At 53.5% G+C, this 17241-nt stretch overlaps 2 protein-coding genes across 5 annotated transcripts in view; one reads left to right on the plus strand and one right to left on the minus strand.

Moving 5' to 3' along the window:
- The window catches only part of LDLR (low density lipoprotein receptor), a 35271-nt gene extending 27832 nt beyond the window's left edge, over window positions 1-7439 (plus strand). For 2 of the 3 annotated variants that reach the window (XM_029216932.1, XM_029216934.1), the window contains exons 13-17: window positions 429-570; window positions 681-869; window positions 1674-1793; window positions 4122-4199; window positions 5506-6008. In XM_029216932.1, coding sequence (XP_029072765.1) covers window positions 429-570; window positions 681-869; window positions 1674-1793; window positions 4122-4199; window positions 5506-5792 — 816 coding nt within the window. In that variant the 3' untranslated portion in view covers window positions 5793-6008. Of the gene's footprint in view, window positions 1-428; window positions 571-680; window positions 870-1673; window positions 1794-4121; window positions 4200-5505; window positions 6009-6316 lie in introns of those variants that run through there. The other variant, XM_029216933.1, reaches the window with a different exon arrangement.
- Window positions 7440-15881: 8442 nt separating this feature from the next.
- Window positions 15882-17241, minus strand: part of SPC24 (SPC24 component of NDC80 kinetochore complex) — a 5193-nt gene continuing 3833 nt past the window's right edge. The window contains exons 4-5 of one of the 2 annotated variants that reach the window (XM_029218047.1): window positions 17099-17175; window positions 15882-16105 (exon numbers count right to left, since the gene is read on the minus strand). In XM_029218047.1, coding sequence (XP_029073880.1) covers window positions 15999-16105; window positions 17099-17175 — 184 coding nt within the window. In that variant the 3' untranslated portion in view covers window positions 15882-15998. The remainder of the gene's footprint in view (window positions 16106-17098; window positions 17176-17241) is intronic. The other variant, XM_029218046.1, reaches the window with a different exon arrangement.

The raw sequence follows: 17241 nt of genomic DNA on the forward strand, positions 1-17241 counted from the left end.
GGAAGATGAAAAAGTTTTAGAGATGGATGGTGGTGACACAACAATGTGAATATACTTAATGCCAAAGAACTGGACACCTAAAAATGGTTAAGATGGTAAATTTTACATAATGTGTATTTTACACAATTATTATTATTTTTTATTTTTATTTCTTTGCCGCGCTGCTTGGCATGTGAGATCTTAGTTCCCTGATCAGGGATCGAACCCACGTCCCCTGCACTGGAAGCGTGCAGTCTTAACCACTGGACTGCCAGGGAAATCCCCACAATTAAAAATTTTTTTAAGAAAAAGAAAAAAGAAATGATGCTACCACCTAGCACTGCTTGTCCCCCAGAGAACCCCAGTAACTTCAAGGGGTGTGGAGACAGTGGTCTGTGTCCCAGCCCCATGGTTGATGGGATCTGTCATCTTCCTTAACTCCCATGTAGGATAAAGTATTTTGGACGGATATTGTCAATGAAGCCATTTTCAGTGCCAACCGCCTCACGGGCTCGGACATTAATTTGATGGCAGAAAACCTGCTTTCTCCAGAGGACATCGTCCTTTTCCACAACCTCACACAGCCGAGAGGTAAAGATGGGATGGCCACCCCCACCTCCATGTCCCTGCCGGCACTCTGGAATTTTCTAGAAATTTTCTGACCTCGTTCTCACCCTGCCTCCCTGACTTTTCCGCCACAGGGGTGAACTGGTGTGAGAGGACTGCCCTCCGCAACGGTGGCTGCCAGTACCTGTGTCTGCCAGCCCCGCAGATCAACCCCCGCTCGCCCAGGTTCACCTGTGCCTGCCCCGACGGCACGCGGCTGGCCGAGGACATGAGAAGCTGCCTTGCAGGTGGGGGCACCAGTCTGCCTCCTGCCACTCTTGCAGGTCAGCCCAGCAGCCGGACCTTCCTGACCCTCACTTTACTCATCCATCAAGTGGGAGAGCGAGGCCCCAGGAGGCCCTTGTAAGGCCTTTCTCAAATGCTGGGCGCATCAGCACTGTGCCTGGCAGGGAGATGGACTCAGTTCACCTGTAAGGTCTAGTTCTCTCTTTCCCAGACCTCTTGGGTGGGGGAGGGACTGATTTTATTTTATTTATTTATTATAAATTTATTTATTTTATTTTTGGTTGCGTTGGGTCTCTGCTGTTGCACACGGGCTTTCTCTAGTTGCGGCGAGCAGGCGCTACTCTTTATTGTGGTGCGCGGGCTTCTCATTGCAGTGGCTTCTCTTGTTGCGGAGCATGGGCTCCAGGCGCGCGGGCTTCAGCAGTTGTGGCGCACGGGCTTAGTTGCTCCGCGGCATGTGGGATCTTCCCGTACCAGGGCTCTAACCCGTGTCCCCTGCATTGGCAGGTGGACTCTTAATGACTGCCTGTGCCACCAGGGAAGGCCGGGACTGATTTTAGATGCAGACACTGAGGGAGAAGGTGGCCCCCTTTTGATTCTCCTCATCCTCAGAGAAAGTCTCTATTTGGGGCCAGTGTGTCTGTAACACTTAGGAATCTTCCTTTTGAAAAACAACGTGTAATATAATAACATAGATATTGGTGGGTTTGTATTTTCACTGCGCTTATCTTCAGTTATTTCTTTGTGGCCCATGGCACTTGCTTCCTATCCGTTGTCAGCAGCAGCGCAGCTATCAGTGGGGCTCAGGCTGCAGGGCACTCAGGAACCGTTTATTCTTTCAGAGACTGAACCTGCAGTGACCACCTGGAGGCCCTCCACGGTCAACTCGACAACCGTGGGTCCGAAGCGCACAGCCAGTCCTGAGCTCACCACGGCAGAGTCAGTGACGATGTCCCAACAAGGTAAAGGCTGGGGTCACCCTGGCCCTGGTTCATTGATATGAGCATGTTGGTGAAGAGACAGAGTGGATTTAGTCTTGGCTCCTTTTCTCACTGTCTCTGGCATGGTGGAAGCCTCAGTTTCCCTACCTATAAAATGGAGCTAATAACAGTGCCCACCCACCTTCCTGGAATAGTGGGGATCACATGGGCTTTTTCAGGTGTCTGCCCAACAGGGCCAGGACTAGCATGAGGCAGGTCGGGCACTCCCTGGGGCAGCATCTAAAGGGGGCACCAGGGACTTCCCTGGTGGTCCAGTGTGTAAGACTCCGAGCTCCTAGTGCAGGGGGCCTGGGTTTGATCCCTGGTCAGGGAACTAGATCCCACATCCCACAACTAGGAGTTCGCATGCCGCAACTAAAGACCCCTGCAGGCCACAACTAAAGAAAGACCCACCCCTGCATGCCACAACTAAAGATTTCGCATGCTGCAACTAAAAGATCCTGCATGTGGCAACGAAGATCCCGTGTGCCGCAACTAAGACCCAGAACAGCCAAATAAATAAATATTTTTAAAAAATAAAATAAAGGAGGCACCAAAATACCCAAGATTCAAATAACATTTTAATGCAGTATTTTTTTAAAAAATCGAATCCTCAAACTATGGCTTATGGGGTCAGCCACCTGTTCTAGTAAATAAAGTTTGCTCAGAGCCAGGGTCTCAGTGAGGCAGGATCTTGCAAAGTGTATAGTCAGATCCTGTTTTCCTAAAAGTTTTGCTATTTTGGTCACCATGAGGTATCGGCATTAATTTTTCTTTTCTTTTCTTTTTTCTTGGCCGCACCGCGTGACTTGTGGAATCTTAGTTCCTCGACCAGGGATTGAACCTGAGCCCTCGGCAGTGAGAGCGCGGAATCCTGACCATTGGGCCGCTAGGGAATTCCCATTGGCATTAATTTTGATTTTTAAAAACAATGCAGGGACTTCCCTGGCGGTCGGAGATCTAAGATCCCGCATGCTGCACAGTGTGGCCAAAACAGGAGAAAAACAAAAAAACAATGCATTATAATATTACTGGTTTACTGAGTTTTGGGGGGACCCCTTTAAATTTAGTGCCTGGGACGAGTCCCTCTCTCTCCTCATCTTAGCCCACCCTCAAGGTCATGATCTACCTCCCCAGCTGGAGGAGGTGAAAGCTGGGCTCTCAGTGAATTGGAGCCCACCATTTGCTGCTTTGTCCAGCAGAGGGCGCCCGACCCCGTTTTTGAGCAGCCCGGAAACAGAGCTCAGACTTTTCTGGCCAGGAGAAAAAAAAAAGGCACATCAGCAAGTTTCAGACTTTTTTTTTTTTTTTTTTCCCCCTCAGAGTAGCTGAATCCTTTGTTCAACCATAAAGGAGATAAAACAGGAACTATATGGTTGAGGGAGGCCCAGAACCCTTCTCACTTGAAGGACCACTGCTTAAAAAACCATTTCACAGATGGGCCCGTCGAGGGCTTCTCGAATTTGGCAAAGGAGCCCTTTTAAGGGAAAAGTTTTTCAAGGACACCGATGCTGCTGCCCAAAATTATTTTTGTGACAAGGTTTCTTAAATATGCGTAGTGTAAAACTGCATGTAAACTCTGTCCACAACACGTGCGACAGCGGATTGAATTAAAACCCAGAGGGATTTGAACACAACCGGAGACGGTCATCACTGTTCATCGGCCTATGTGTGGCTTGAATGTGGCTTGTGCAGTCTTCCCAGCTCACTGGCCTGTTTGTAGGCCTTTAGATTTTCACGTGCACGGCCCCTCACATTGTCCGGCCCAGGTGCACGGGCGTGGTTATATAATGAGGTTCCCCCCCCCCACCGCTTCCAATATTTCTTATTAGGTGGGGACAGCTGGCGCAGGACTATGGGGCTTTGGTGCGATGCAACCCAGGCACTGGGATTGCTGAGTATTACGGGGACAGAAGTTGGCCCCTGCCCCATCCAGAAAAGGCTCCTTGTCATCAAATGCAGAAGCAGGTTGAAAAATTCCACCAGTGACCTTGCCAGCCACTGGGAATGTATCTGTAGGCGTTGGTCTCAGGGACCAGCAGTCCCTTCCCCAGTGCCTTGTAATGTGAGGCTAAAGGACCCTCTTAAATTTGCCCCAAATCCCATAACCCCGATTGCTAACAAGCGAGGCCCTGGAGGAAGCCAGCCCGGCTCTTCTCACACCTGGGAGATGCTCCAAGTTCCTTTGAATGTTTGAGGACACTGAGAAATGTCAGGCATTTTCCTTTGCGGGTTGTCATCATACACCTGCTGTGTTTTCCCCCCCCTCACTGGGGAACTGGGCCTCACTTTCTCCTTTCTCCCTCGCAGTCCTGGGTGATGTTGCCGGCCGAGCGGATGCGGAGAGGCCCCAGGGCGTGGGTGCTCTGTACATCGTCCTCCCAATCGGTAAGCCTGTGGCCGGTCCTCCCCTGGTTCCCGGGTTCCTACAAAATGATCTCCGTGCCCAGTAAGCCAGTCTGGTCCACCTTTCCTCCAGGAATGGGGTAGCCCTGCTGCGCATCCTGTTCATCACTGGGCCCCCCTTCCTAGCTTCATTTACTTAACAAATATAGTTGAGCGCCTACTGTATACCAAGATTGCTTCCGGGCACTGGGGACCCAGCCCTGAAAGAAACAAATATTCCTCCCCCCACCCCCCACCCCCGCCTCGGAGCTGACAGTGAGCAGAGTGGGGCAGTCGATGTGTCACATGGGGGAAGTGGGGCTGGGCCAGGGTCCCTGGTGTGAGTATGGGCGGCCTCACCAACACCCAAGGGATGGGAGGGCAACCAGCAGGGGCGCCTCCTAGTGAGCGGTTCTCTTGCAGGGGGCAGCTTGGAGATTTCTGCTTTCCCCCCCTCACCCATCAATCATGGCTTGGTCAGCATCACACCCATTTTTCCTTTTCGAAAAAAGTCCTTTCAAGGTGTCCCTTCACAGAGATGAGAGATCTAAGTGCCCAACAGCTGTGCGCTGTGGGTTGGCGGCTGGGCCCCTTACCTTCCTTGGGGCTGCCGGGGGCCCAGCAGAGCCTGAGCCTCTCCCACCCTCTGGACCAGAATATTTTTCAGACCTGGGCCAGGTGAGCCCTTGGCTGTTCCCTGGATCTGGGGGAGGGGGTAGGGAGGGGACAGCAAGTGCCACCCCAAGGCCCACCATAAAGGATGCAAAGAGGGATCCAGCCCCACCCAAGTTCAAACAGAACCAGAGTACACTGTGGCCCTGTATGTAGAGAACAGTCCTATTTCTGAAAAAGCGGCGGCTCCCATGTGACTAATCACAGAAACAAACTGGAAGAATTGACAATAGTTGGGTATTCAGAGGGTGAGGCAGGGCTTCCCTGGTGGCGCAGTGGTTGAGAGTCCGCCTGCCGATGCAGGGGACACGGGTTCGTGCCCCGGTCCGGGAGGATCCCACATGCTGCGGAGCGGCTGGGCCCGTGAGCCATGGCCACTGAGCCTGCGCGTCCGGAGCCTGTGCTCCGCAACGGGAGAGGCCACACAGTGAGAGGCCCGCGTACCGCAAAAAAAAAAACAAAAAAAGAAAGAGGGTGAGGCAGTCACAGTGGTCTTCAAGCTAGAGATTTGTTATGCTCATAGATAGATTTTTTTATTTTTACAACGGGCAAGTACTGCTTTAAATGCAGAATAAAAACCTGTACAAGTTGAAAGGGCCTGACCGCTGAAGGCAACATCTCTCCCCTCTCCCTGCAGCGCTGCTCATCCTCCTGTGCTTCGGGACCTTCCTCCTCTGGAAGAACTGGCGGCTTAAGAGCATCAACAGCATCAACTTTGACAACCCTGTGTACCAGAAGACCACGGAGGACGAGGTCCACATCTGCCGCAGCCAGGATGGCTACACCTACCCATCGGTGAGCCGCGCCACTTGGGACCTCTCTGGTGCCCGTGTGTCCGTCTGTGTGTCTGTCATGCCTCCTCAGGGCCAGGTCCTCCCCGGAGAGCAGACATTCTCACGGTGTGGGGACGAGGCCAAAGGATAAGCGAAAGGATCGTAGGTCCGAGGGTGAAAGCCAGAAGGGGGACGGAGAGTGGTTTGTGGGTCTGGGAGGGAGGGGATGCAACTTTAGGTGGGCAGGAAGGCTTCTCTGAGCAGGGAGTGTATGGTGTGCAGAAGACACCACCTGTGCAAAGGCCCTGTGGCGGAACCCTGCCTGGTGTGTTTGAGAAGCAAGGAGGCCACCAGTGTGACCGGAATGGAGAGAGTGGGGGAGGGTGGGAGGGGACAGGGCAGATGGAGCAACACCCTCGGAATGAGGTGGGAGACACGGAGCCACACGATCAGACTCGGGTGGTCACGGCGCTCCCTGGTGGCTGTGAGGGAGCAGGCTGGGACCAAGTTGCGGAGCTCCGAGACCCGGGGGGAAGCCACTGTGTGGGTCGAGCGGGCAATGCGTGGGGGCTGGTTGGCCGGAGGGGCCAGGAGGGAGTGAGGCGTAGGTGGCCTCTAGCCATGTTTACTGTATGTTGGACTGATGGTTTCCGGCGTTTACCGTTTTGTTGACAGAGACAGATGGTCAGCCTAGAGGATGACGTGGCGTGAGTCCCGTCCCTTCCCGGAACCTGCCGCTGGTCAGTCGCTGGCAGGAAGAACACTTTCTCCCCAGACCCTTGACCTGCCCCAAACCCTTCCTGAGACCTCGGGCGCCAAAAGCAGTGCTGGTGGTTGCAGCCCCGGAGCCTGTCTGCCTTGTCTGCCAAAGCTTTGTTTTATATATTTATTTGTTTGGGAGGCAGAACAGGCTTCCGACAGCGCCCACGGACCGGGTTTGGGTTGCATTTTTTCTTTCTTTACGCTTAAAGGAAAAGAGGAGGAAGGCGGACGAGCTGGGGGATGTTTCTGAGCTTCTCTCCTCCTTGACGTGCTCTTCCCCCAAGGGGATGATGGACAGAGGGACACGGAGCGGGAAAGCTAGTGGCTTTGAACGCACCAGAGCAGTTGCTACCAACAGGGTCCCGGGTAGCTGCTGCTTCACGTGCCCTCTAGCTCGAGCCTCACACTCAGGACTGAACGTGTTTACCTCTGCCTGCCGAGCTGATGGGATGGCCAGTGTTGGCCTTTGCTCTGCCACCCACAGGTTAGGATCAAACTAGGGTTTTCCAAGCTGGGTTTGCCCTCCCCTTATGCTGGGGAAGGGCCCCTGGTGATGGCTGGATCCAGCCTTCTGGGGGTGGCACCCGCTGAGCCCTATTCATTCACCAAAATCCGGCCATCCCCAGGGAAAACCTGAGCCACCTGTCACCCTTAATATGTATTAAGTGCCTGAGACCCCATTGCCTTGTGCGTGAAGATAGGTGGCTCCGACCTCTAACTGTGTCCCTCTGTCTGGGTGTGGGTGTCTGGACCCCAGCCCTGCCCCTTGCACTTTTTCAGTTTAGTTGTACACTGTGTAAAGTCGACAGTCTATTATTATTTTGCACTGCTTTCCGTTCTGGTTCTGTTCTGGCTGGAGACAGTCCAGGTCGGTGATGGTGCGGACCTGGCCCCTCTCCCAGCACGTAGGGAGATGTGCGTGAGGAGGAAAGGGTCGGCCTGATCACAACTTCAAAGCCAAGATCAAGATCGAGACTATCTGGCTAGTGTTTCCACTTCTGTGCAGATGCCCCCGAGCCGTTCATTTCCCCAATAAGCTGGTCATGGTTGGCGGGGGGGGGGGGGGGGGGGGGGTCCATCTGAAACGTGCATGGCAGGTCTGCCCTGTAGGATATGCTCCTGGCCTCGAGCATTTCGCAGGACTTATGAAACAAGAATGCTTTCTGAAATTGACACACGTATCGCATTTGTGACCACAGGGTGGGGGTGGGGGGGGGTGCCTCCCACGGAGACTCTCTGAGGGGACTGTCTGCTGTACAACCACAGAACATGGCGGCCCTGCAGGAGGCTGTGAATGCCTTTTCTCTTTCTGAAGCATGTAAATAGATCCCCGGGCAGACAATGGGAGCTTTTTGTTATGTTTGCACTTTGTATATTTGTTGAAACATTTATCACTTATATGTATATAAAAAAAGATCTATTTATTTTTGCAAACCCTGGTTGCTGCATTGGGGGAAACTGTCTCTGAGACGCCTCGTCTTTCTGTACAAAAAGATTATTCGCGCGTGCTGTGCGCAATGCTCTTCAGGAGAATCAGGTCTGTGTTGTATATATGGGTTGCTTTTCCGGGATGGGTATCGCTTTTTAAACCACTGTATAGAATGTTTTTATAGCCTGAATGTCTTACTGTGATCGATTAAATTTCTTAAAGTATTTGGCTAAACCAGAAGTGCTTTCTTCCTCTGTTCTCTGGCTCCCTCCATCTGTTGAGGGACTAGACTCCCCGGGGGGGAAGGATCTGGAAAGGGAACATCTCCCCAGAGCTCCAGCAGGCTGCAGGCTCTTGGCGATATTGTGCTCAGAGGGGAGCAGCTCTGCTGGGTGCTTCCCTGAGTTGGGGTTTTGCTAAATTTCCTGCTTGTTCATTCAATGAACAATGGGCACCTGTTGCGTGCCAGGTCCTGTTCTAGGCATGTGGGACACTGCAGTGAATAAAATTCCGTGCCCTTTGGACTTCCCTGGAGGGTCCAGTGGTTAAGACTCCACGCTTTCAATGCAAGGGGCGGGGTTCGATCCCTGGTCAGGGAGAGCTAAGATCCCATACGCCGTGTGGCACGGCCAAGAAAAAAAAAACTTATATATATAAAAAAAAAAAGAGTCTGTGCCCTCAAGGAGATGACATTTTAGAAGAGGAAACATAGAAAAAATCATATTTTACAAGATTATTCTGGAAGAATATTAAAAAGGATAATGAGACAGAGAACTGAGTGGCAGGAGGCTTTTTTTATTTTGGGGGGTGTCGGGGAAGGATTCTCCTGAATTTAGTCCTATTAAATTCGTTGCTAAGATGGAAAAGAATCGAGAGACTTCACAGCACAAATCCAAATTATAAATTCAGGTGAATCTGGCTACATCATGGAAACATTTGGCCAGAGCCATGGGCGTCAGGGTGCGTGGGCTGCAGTCCACCTCAGTCCCCTACACCCTCATTCTCTTGTGCACCCCAGCTTTACCTAAGTCTGGGCCTTGAGGGCATTTCAGACCCCTGTCTTAGGGCATGGCGGTCAAGCCACAAATAGTCCTGGCACATCAACTGGGGAACAGTCAGGAACACAGCAGGTCACTGGATAGAAAAAAACAATACAGGGATCTAAGCATAACACACCAAATGGGCAAATCATAATGAGATGCCACCTCACACCCATTAGGATGGCTGTAATAAAAAACAAAAAACAGAAGACAACAAGTGTTGGCGAGGGTGTAGAGAAACTGGAACCTTTGTACATTGTTGGTGGGAATGTAAAATGGTGAAGGCACAGTGGAAAAACAGTATGGCGGCTCCTCAAAAAATTGAAAATAGGACCTCAAATTTTTTAAATTAAAAATAGAACTATTGGGACTTCTCTGGCGGTCCAGTGGTTAAGACTCCACGCTTCCACTGTAGGGGGCATGGGTTCGATCTCTGGTCGGGGAACTAAGATCCCGCAAGCCGCGAGGCATGGCCAAAAAAATTAACAATAAAAATAAGAATAGAACTATGATGTGATCCAGCAAGTCTACTTCTGGGTATATATACACAGAAGAATTGAAATCAGGGACTTAAACAGATATTTGCACACCCACGTTCTTAGCATTATTCACAAAAGCCAAAAGGTGGAAACAACCCAAGTGTCCATCTGCAGGTGAACAGATAAATAAAATGTGTATATATACAATGGAATATTATTCAGCCTGAAAAAGCAAGAATATTCTGACACATGCTCCAACATGGATGACTCTCGAGGACATTGTGCTAAAGGGAAATCAGCCAGTTATAAAAAGGTAACTACTGTATGGCTCCACTTATATGAAGTCCCTAGTGTAGTCAAATTCCTAGAGACAGAAAGTAGGACGGTGGGTGCCTGGGGCTGGACGAAGAGTCTGGGGAGTTGGTGTTTAAACGCTATAGGCTTTCAGTTTTGCAAGACCAAAGAGCTGGATGGCTGGTGGTGCTGGTTGAACAACACTGTGAATGTGCTTAAGGCCGATGAACTACACACTTAAACTTGGATAAGATGGTAAAGTTTACGTTATGTGTATTGGAGCACAACTGAAAATAATGCTAAATAATACTTTTTTTAAAAGACCAGGGGGCTTCCCTGGTGGCGCAGTGGCTAAGAATCCGCCTTCCAGTGCAGGGGACACGGGTTCGAGCCCTGGTCCGGGAAGATCCCACATGCCGCAGAGCAATTAAGCCCATACACCACAACTTCTGAGCCTGCACTCTAGAGCCCGCAAGCCACAACTACTGAAGCCCGTGCACCTAAAGCCCGTGCACCGCAACAACAGAAGCCACTGCAATAAGGAGACCACGCAACGCAACAAAGAGTAGCCCCCGCTCTCCCCAACTAGAGGAAGCCCGGGGGCAGCAACCAAGACCCAATGTGGCCAAAAATAAATGTATTAAAACAAAACCGAAAACCCAGGGAATTCCCTCGTGGTCTAGTGGTTAGGGCTCCACGCTTCCACTGCAGGGGGCACAGGTTTGATTCCTGGCCGGGGAACTAAGATCCCAAATGCCGCAAGGCGCAGCCAAAAAAACCACAAATGGGGACAATGAGGCATCTAGAAATAACAGCAGAAGAAGGGGCGGCATTACTGGAGCCCAGGAGCTGTGGGAGCCTGGGAGGAGACCCCTCCACGGCAGAGAGAGAGGAGAGAGACTCCGTCGTCTCCCCTCCTCCGGGCCCCCTCCCGTCAGCGCCCCCATGGGCTGAACCCAGCAGGACCTGGGAAACAGGGTTCCCTGCAGGAATGGGCCCAGGGGCAGGGGACCCAGAGTGTCAGGGCAGCAGGTGCGAAAGAGCGCAGACTGGGCCAGGCGGCCAGGGTTGAGCTGGGTGACCTTGGACCCATCAGAGTCTCAGTTTCCCCAACCGAAAACGGGGCCGATGCTGATCCCTACCTCCCGGGCTCCACGGGTGGTCGGAGTGGTGGTGGAGAGAAGCGCCAGGAGCCGCAGGGACTGTTATCTTTTCTGTGTCCACAGGGTGGCACTTCCTTCCTTCCTTCCGCCTTTTGTCTTGGGAAGGTTCCAAAATGCCTCTGGGGGCGAAAGCTGAGAGGACCGCACAGGAAGTGTCCGGGGCCTGCAGGCAGGCGGTCGATAATTGGTTGATTGACTGACTCCATGCTCAGCCGCGTGGCAAATGGGACAAATGAGCTCGAATGGCTGGGCCTGCGGGAGGGGCCGGGAGGTGGCAGAGGGTGCTGTGAGGGGAGGGTGGGCAGGACTCAGGTGTCCCCGAGCAGAGGAAGTGCCTGGGAGAGGCTGAAGGTGATGGAAGTTTCCGGTCCCTGGCCTGGGCAGTTTTCCGTTAAGGGAGTGAGTAGTTGCTGAAATCCTCCCTCGGGTGTCCCCACTGTGGCACTGAGTACGACACAGACACGCAGGACTAGAGCCTCAGGAAAAATAAGAGCAAACACTTCTTGGGGATTAACTGTCTGCTCCCCTCGGTGGCTGCCCAAGGGGCGGGGAGGGAGGGCAGGCCCAGAGCCCATTTTACAGATGGGAAAGGGGAGGCTGGGGTCACCGGTCTCAGCTCCCGCAGCTCCTGGTGAGACCCAGACGTCCCTCCCCACCAGCAGCCCGAGGGGTGGAGGGGGTGCGGCCTGGTGATCCTCTCTGGGCTCACAAGGGGTCCCCTAGGGAAGGGCGTGGATGTCACCCAGGTAAGATGCAGCACAGCTAGCCGGCCACTTGGAGCTGGTCTGTAGGCTCAGCCTGCCCAAAGGGGTGGGGGGCAGACTGGAGCTTCGGAGCTGCCATCCCCAAGGACAGGGTGTGGGCAGGCGTGACCCTGGCTCCCCCTCTCCAAGGGCTCAATGGCTCTGGCCAGGACTGGCTGGGTGGTGGGAAGAAGCTGCTCCCCCAAGCCTGACACCCCAATTCATGTCCTCTGCTGCCTCCCCCTCCTGCCCCCACCGGCATCTGAAACCACAGCTGCCTGTGGTGAGTCAGGCTGGAGCCTGCGGGGCTGAGCCCAGGTCCGGGGGAGGGAAGGGGGGAGGCAGGGAGGGGGGAGCCCTGTCCCTGACGCCGGCCCCTCCCCCACAGTGGGGGTCAGCACCCCTGGCCTCTCCCCCAGGAAGTGAATACCCTCCACGATGAAGGGGTAAGAGAGCGGCTGAGAGTCGGAGTTTGAGCCAACACTGGTCACATCACCCACCCCACTGAGTGGAGTGGGATGGCGGGGGGATAGCCCCCAGGACTCCTGGGTCCCGTCCAGCCTCCCCTCCAGGCAGCTCAGGTTTCAGCACTGATTCCTGCCCTTGGTGGAGGGGCTCCACCCTCCCGGCACAGCTGCTCTGCTCACCCCAGAGGCCTCCTCTCCCACGCTGTGCCTGGGATGGAGGTGGGGAGCTTGGGGGTTCATAGCGAGACCAGCCCCCTAGTCGGCTGGGCCTCTGCACCATGAACTGTGTCAAGAGGCCAATGTCAGGCTCCCCTTTCCAAGCCCCAACTCTGGGGCCCCCCTGGAATCTGCAAATCCTCCCCATGCCTCACTGTGGACTGCAGGCCTGGCATGATCCAGCCCCATGGCCTCATGTTCCCTCCATGCTGGCCTCTTTGCTATCCCTGAACACCCATCTTTGCACTTGCTGTTCCCTCTGCCTGGCTCACTGTCTCCACACCTTTATCCCCAGAGGGCTCAGGTCTATCTGGGCTCAAACGGCTCTTCCTCCCTGGGGCCTCCTGCAGGCTGTCTCCATAATCTGCGACACCTTCCACGAATAGCCTATCGTCTCTGTGCCTCAGTTTCACCACCTGTAGGGCACTGGGAGCCGGCACACGGCACCTGCTCGTGGCCTCCACTGGAGTGTGGCTCCCTGAAGGGGGGCCTGGCAGGTCACAGATGCCCAGTGCACGCTTCTGAGCCAGTCGGGGAGCCGCCGGGAGGTCCTGGGGCCTCCCCGAGGGTGGTCCATGCACTGCCGTGTCTGTGCTGATGCCCTGTGACTAGTCCTCCCGGCCTCTCACCAGCCTCGGCCCACCAAGCTTGCCGGAGGTCCAGTGTGAGGGGTTTGGCTATTTTCCCCAGAAACACCAATTATAAGACAGGTTGGCCAGGTGTGTGGATGTTTGACCGGCAACCACTGATCACTAAGCGTCTAGAACTCTACCCAGCAGGGCTCCACCCAGTACAGGCCTGAGTTCCAGTCCTTGGTCTCTTTCTGGGTGACCTCGGACAAGGGGCAGATGCCTTGGAGGCCATTTCTCATCTGAAAAGCCAAGATGCTCCTCCATGGACCCCGAGGCCCCACTGCCGAGTTCAGCCTCCCAGGGTGTCACTGTCCTGTGACTTCGGGCAACCGACTGGACCAAGCTGTGCCTCGGATTCCCCACCTGTAAAATGGATACTCCTCACCAGCATGGGACGGTGTTGGCCTGAGGGGTGCAGGAGGAACGGGCTGGGGGTGAGGGGTCAAGTCTCACCTCTGCAGGCGCAAGGCCTCGGTTCCCCACTCACTGCCTGGTCAGGGGGACTCCGATCCTGCATGCACTCCAACAGGCCCGGCCGAGAGAGCTGGTTGCTGGCTGCCCATGGGCCGGCTGTCAGAGGGAGAGCAGGCAGGGGCGGGAGTGGGTGTGCAGGCTGGAGGCCGCGGGCCGAGGCTGTCCGGGCGTCCAGCCAGCGCCGGGCAGTGAGTCAGGGCCCAGGCATGTGGAGGGCCAGGGCCTCTCGTGGCCCCTGTGAGCTCAGGCACCTCCCTGAATGCGCCCGCCGGGCCCCACTGGGCTGCGTTCCTCACCCACTTGCTCACTCCTTGGGCTGGTTGCGGGGGAGGCCTGAGGCGATGGGGCCCCTCTAAGCCTAGGTCCATGCTGCCTCCCTGGAGCCACCTTCTTTTTCTTGGGGAAACTGAGTTCTGGGCAGGCAATGCCTCCAGGGCCCCTCCCAGAACAAAGCGAGGCCACTGCTCAGGGGTTGGGGAGCAGGCCCATGGGGGGTTCAGGCCCTGGGCCCGGGGTACAGAGAAGCCTGCGTCTGTAACTGCACCCGCTCCTCAACACTGGCTTTCTCTCCCAGGGACTCTGCACCTGCAAATCTGTTTGAACTAGAGAGCAATATGCCTCTCTGCCCGCCCTGGGACCCTCAGCTAGGCCGGGTCTACTCAGGGCGGGGAGCACTCCTGCAGGGGAGCAGGTGGAGGCTCAGTGTGTCAGCAGGAACAGCCACCAAGGTGACAGCAGCTAGTCAGCTGACCTTGGCAGAAGACTGACTGGTTCCTGGCTGAGGCTGCAAGGCAGGGGGGTGGCAGCCCTGAGTGTGCCTCCCCCCACCCCCCGCAGGGTTTTTGCGACAGGGGTGTGCTCCTCCCATCTAGTGGGTGGAGGCCAGGGATGCTGCCAGATATCCTGTGATGTCCAGGACAGCCCCCACCAGAGACAGTGACCTAGCCCGAACATCGTGAAGGCTGAGGCAGGAAAACCCTGGTCTAGATCAAGTCTTTTGCCCTTTGGAGGCCAAGGGTACAAATAAAGGGCTCTGCTTCTTTTTCACATCATAAAAAACTCTGCCAGCCTTGAAAATGAAAACAGCCCAGGAGGGCTTATGTGAACATTTCCTTGAATATGTAAAGCCAGGGCCTCAGCCTCTGAAGTTCTTCTGGGAATCTTTCTTTGTGAGCCAGAAGGACTGGGGCTGCTTACATTTCAGGGAGACTAACAACCCCTTTTTTGGGTCTATCTCCTGGAGCCCGACAGGCAGGATCCCTTGCTCTAAGGCCTCCGAGAGACACCAGAATGGACTATTTTTAGTGCCCACTTGATGTACTCAGGAGCTGCTAGAACTTACTGCTCCCTCTGCTTAGCATGTCCCTCTCTGATCAAGAAATACAAATTGTACTTACTGTAAATGGTACAGAGGTGCACAAAACCCAACACCCAGAGGTTCATGTAACTACCAAATCTACTGGCTTCAGGCAAAGCTGTATCCAAGAGGCACTTGATATTGAAGGGACCCTACTTCTCACTCTCTACCCTCACACAGGCAGGCAGGCTGGCCACAGGCTTCCCACTCTTAGTAGTACCTCAGTCACTGAGGATGGGGGTTAGGTGAAGAAATCAATTGGCTGGCCCAGGCCTTGGTTGCATGCTGAATCAGTTAGGGTTTATTTTGGCTATTTGTGATAGAAAAACTAAAATAACAAAGGCACACATAATAGTTTAGCCCCTACCCGCAAGGAAGTCCAGCATTGATACCCAGCTACACCATCATCAGGGAACCAGGTTCCTATCATCCCTAGAGGATTGCACCCCTCCTTAAGTGTGGCAATACAGCTGCTAGGGCTCCAGCCATCACACTCAAGTTCCAGAAAACAGAGCAGAGGGGGAAAGGGTATACTACCTTGGCTTTTAAGAAGTCACACACAACACTTCTTTTTACATTTCACTGTCCTGAACTTAACTGCAAGGGAGGCTGGGAAAAGTTGTGTTTTGACTGGGCAGCTAAAAGGATTTCCTTACCAAGGGGGGAGGGGAGAACAAATATCAGGGAGGCAAACAGTGGTCTCTGACACACAGCCCACCCTGGAGCCAGCGATGGGCCCCTATACGTCCTATAATGTAATCTCTTCATGACTGACTCATCCTTTCCAGTCCCAGCAAAAATGCCACCGCCATCCCCTGGGGCAGGCCCCCTCCCTGGCCAGGGTCCTGAAGCACTCTGGATGCTCTCTAGCTCGAGGGTGTCATCTGATCACTTTTGACTCCTCCACTGGCTCAAGGGATCCTTCATCTTGCCTTGGGTTCCCAGCACAGCTCCGACACACAGTGGCACTCAGAGAACGAACGGATAAAAAAGGGCCAAACCTGAATCACAGATGATGAAGACCTGGAACTTGTCATCGGATACTACGGTGTCATTTGTATGTGTTGTCACAGACGTGAAGTCACAGGCCTGGCACAGTTAAGTCAGTTTTCTTTGGTTACCTAGTCCAGCATTTGAGGCCAAAGTCAAGATGGGGGAACGGGGGAAGAAATCCAGTAAAAAAACTCAGTTACGTATAAACATTTAATTTTAAGCTGATCTCACCACTGAGGCACTGACCACCCACTACGGGCTGATTCCCACTGTGTGGGACTGTACGATGCAGTCCCAGAGGCTCCTGGCTACCACTCTGTGTCCACCAAGCTCCAGAGATAGTCACTGATGAATTTCTTGGAGAGCTGGGTGCTGTCCAGGTGGATGGGCTGAGCAACGCTGGGGCCATGATGGACTGAGGGTGCATATGTAAGGGAAACCCAACACACATGGCCCTCCCCACGACGAAAGGACACTGCCTTTAAATTGTTATTATTAAGATAATTAGAGACTGAAAGACATTTTCATGAACAGAAAGTTAAGATAATGAACTGTCTTCTTTTAAATTGTGATAAAATACATATAACATTATATTTACCACCTTAAACATCTGAAAGTGCCCAGTTCAGCGGCATTAAGCCCATTCATGTTGTTGTGCAACTATCATTACCACCTCCACAACTCTTTTCATCTTGCAAAACCAAAGCTCTGTCTCCATTAAACACTGACTCCCCCTCCCATCATAATCCCCTTCCTACGTTCTGTTTCCATGAATCTGACTCCTCTAGGGACCTCATGTAGGTGGTATCATACAGTACTTTTTGTTTTTTGCGGTATGCGGGCCTCTCACTGCTGTGGCCTCTCCCGTTGCGGAGCACAGGCTCCGGACGCACAGGCTCAGCGGCCATGGCTCACGGGCCCAGCGGCTCCGCAGCATGTGGGATCTTCCTGGACCGGGGCACGAACCCGTGTCCCCTGCATCAGCAGGCGGACTCTCAACCACTGCGCCACCAGGGAAGCCCACAGTACTGACTTTTTGTGTCTGGTTTATTTCAACCAGCAGATTATGTTCCAGGTTCATCCATGTTGTAGCATGTGCCAGAATGTCTTTCCTTTTTAAGGCTGAGTAATATTCCACCGTATGGATGGACCACATTTTGTTTATCTGGTCATCTGCTGACGGACACTTGGGTTGCTCCCACCTTTTGGCTTTTGTGAACAGTGCTACTGTGAACATGGATGTACATCTGCTCAAGTCCCTGCTTTCAATTCCTTCGTGTGTATCACCAGAAGTCGACCTGCTGGGTTATGTGTTTATTCTGGATTTTTTAGGATCTGCCATAGTGTCTGCACCATTTAAGATTCCCACCAACAGTGCACAGGGTTCCACTTTCACCACAAAGGATACTGCCTTTGATCGTCCCCGGCTCACATTCATAATCCCACTCAATTTTACTAATTCGGCGATAAAGTTGAGCCACATACCTGCGTGAGAAGACAAAACAGAGAGAGAGAGAGAGAGAGAGAGAGAGAGAGAGAGAGAGAGAGAGA

This window comes from Monodon monoceros, unplaced genomic scaffold, assembly GCF_005190385.1.
Source record: "Monodon monoceros isolate NGI ecotype Baffin Bay Population unplaced genomic scaffold, NGI_Narwhal_1 Super_Scaffold_12, whole genome shotgun sequence".
Lineage (NCBI taxonomy): Eukaryota > Metazoa > Chordata > Mammalia > Artiodactyla > Monodontidae > Monodon > Monodon monoceros.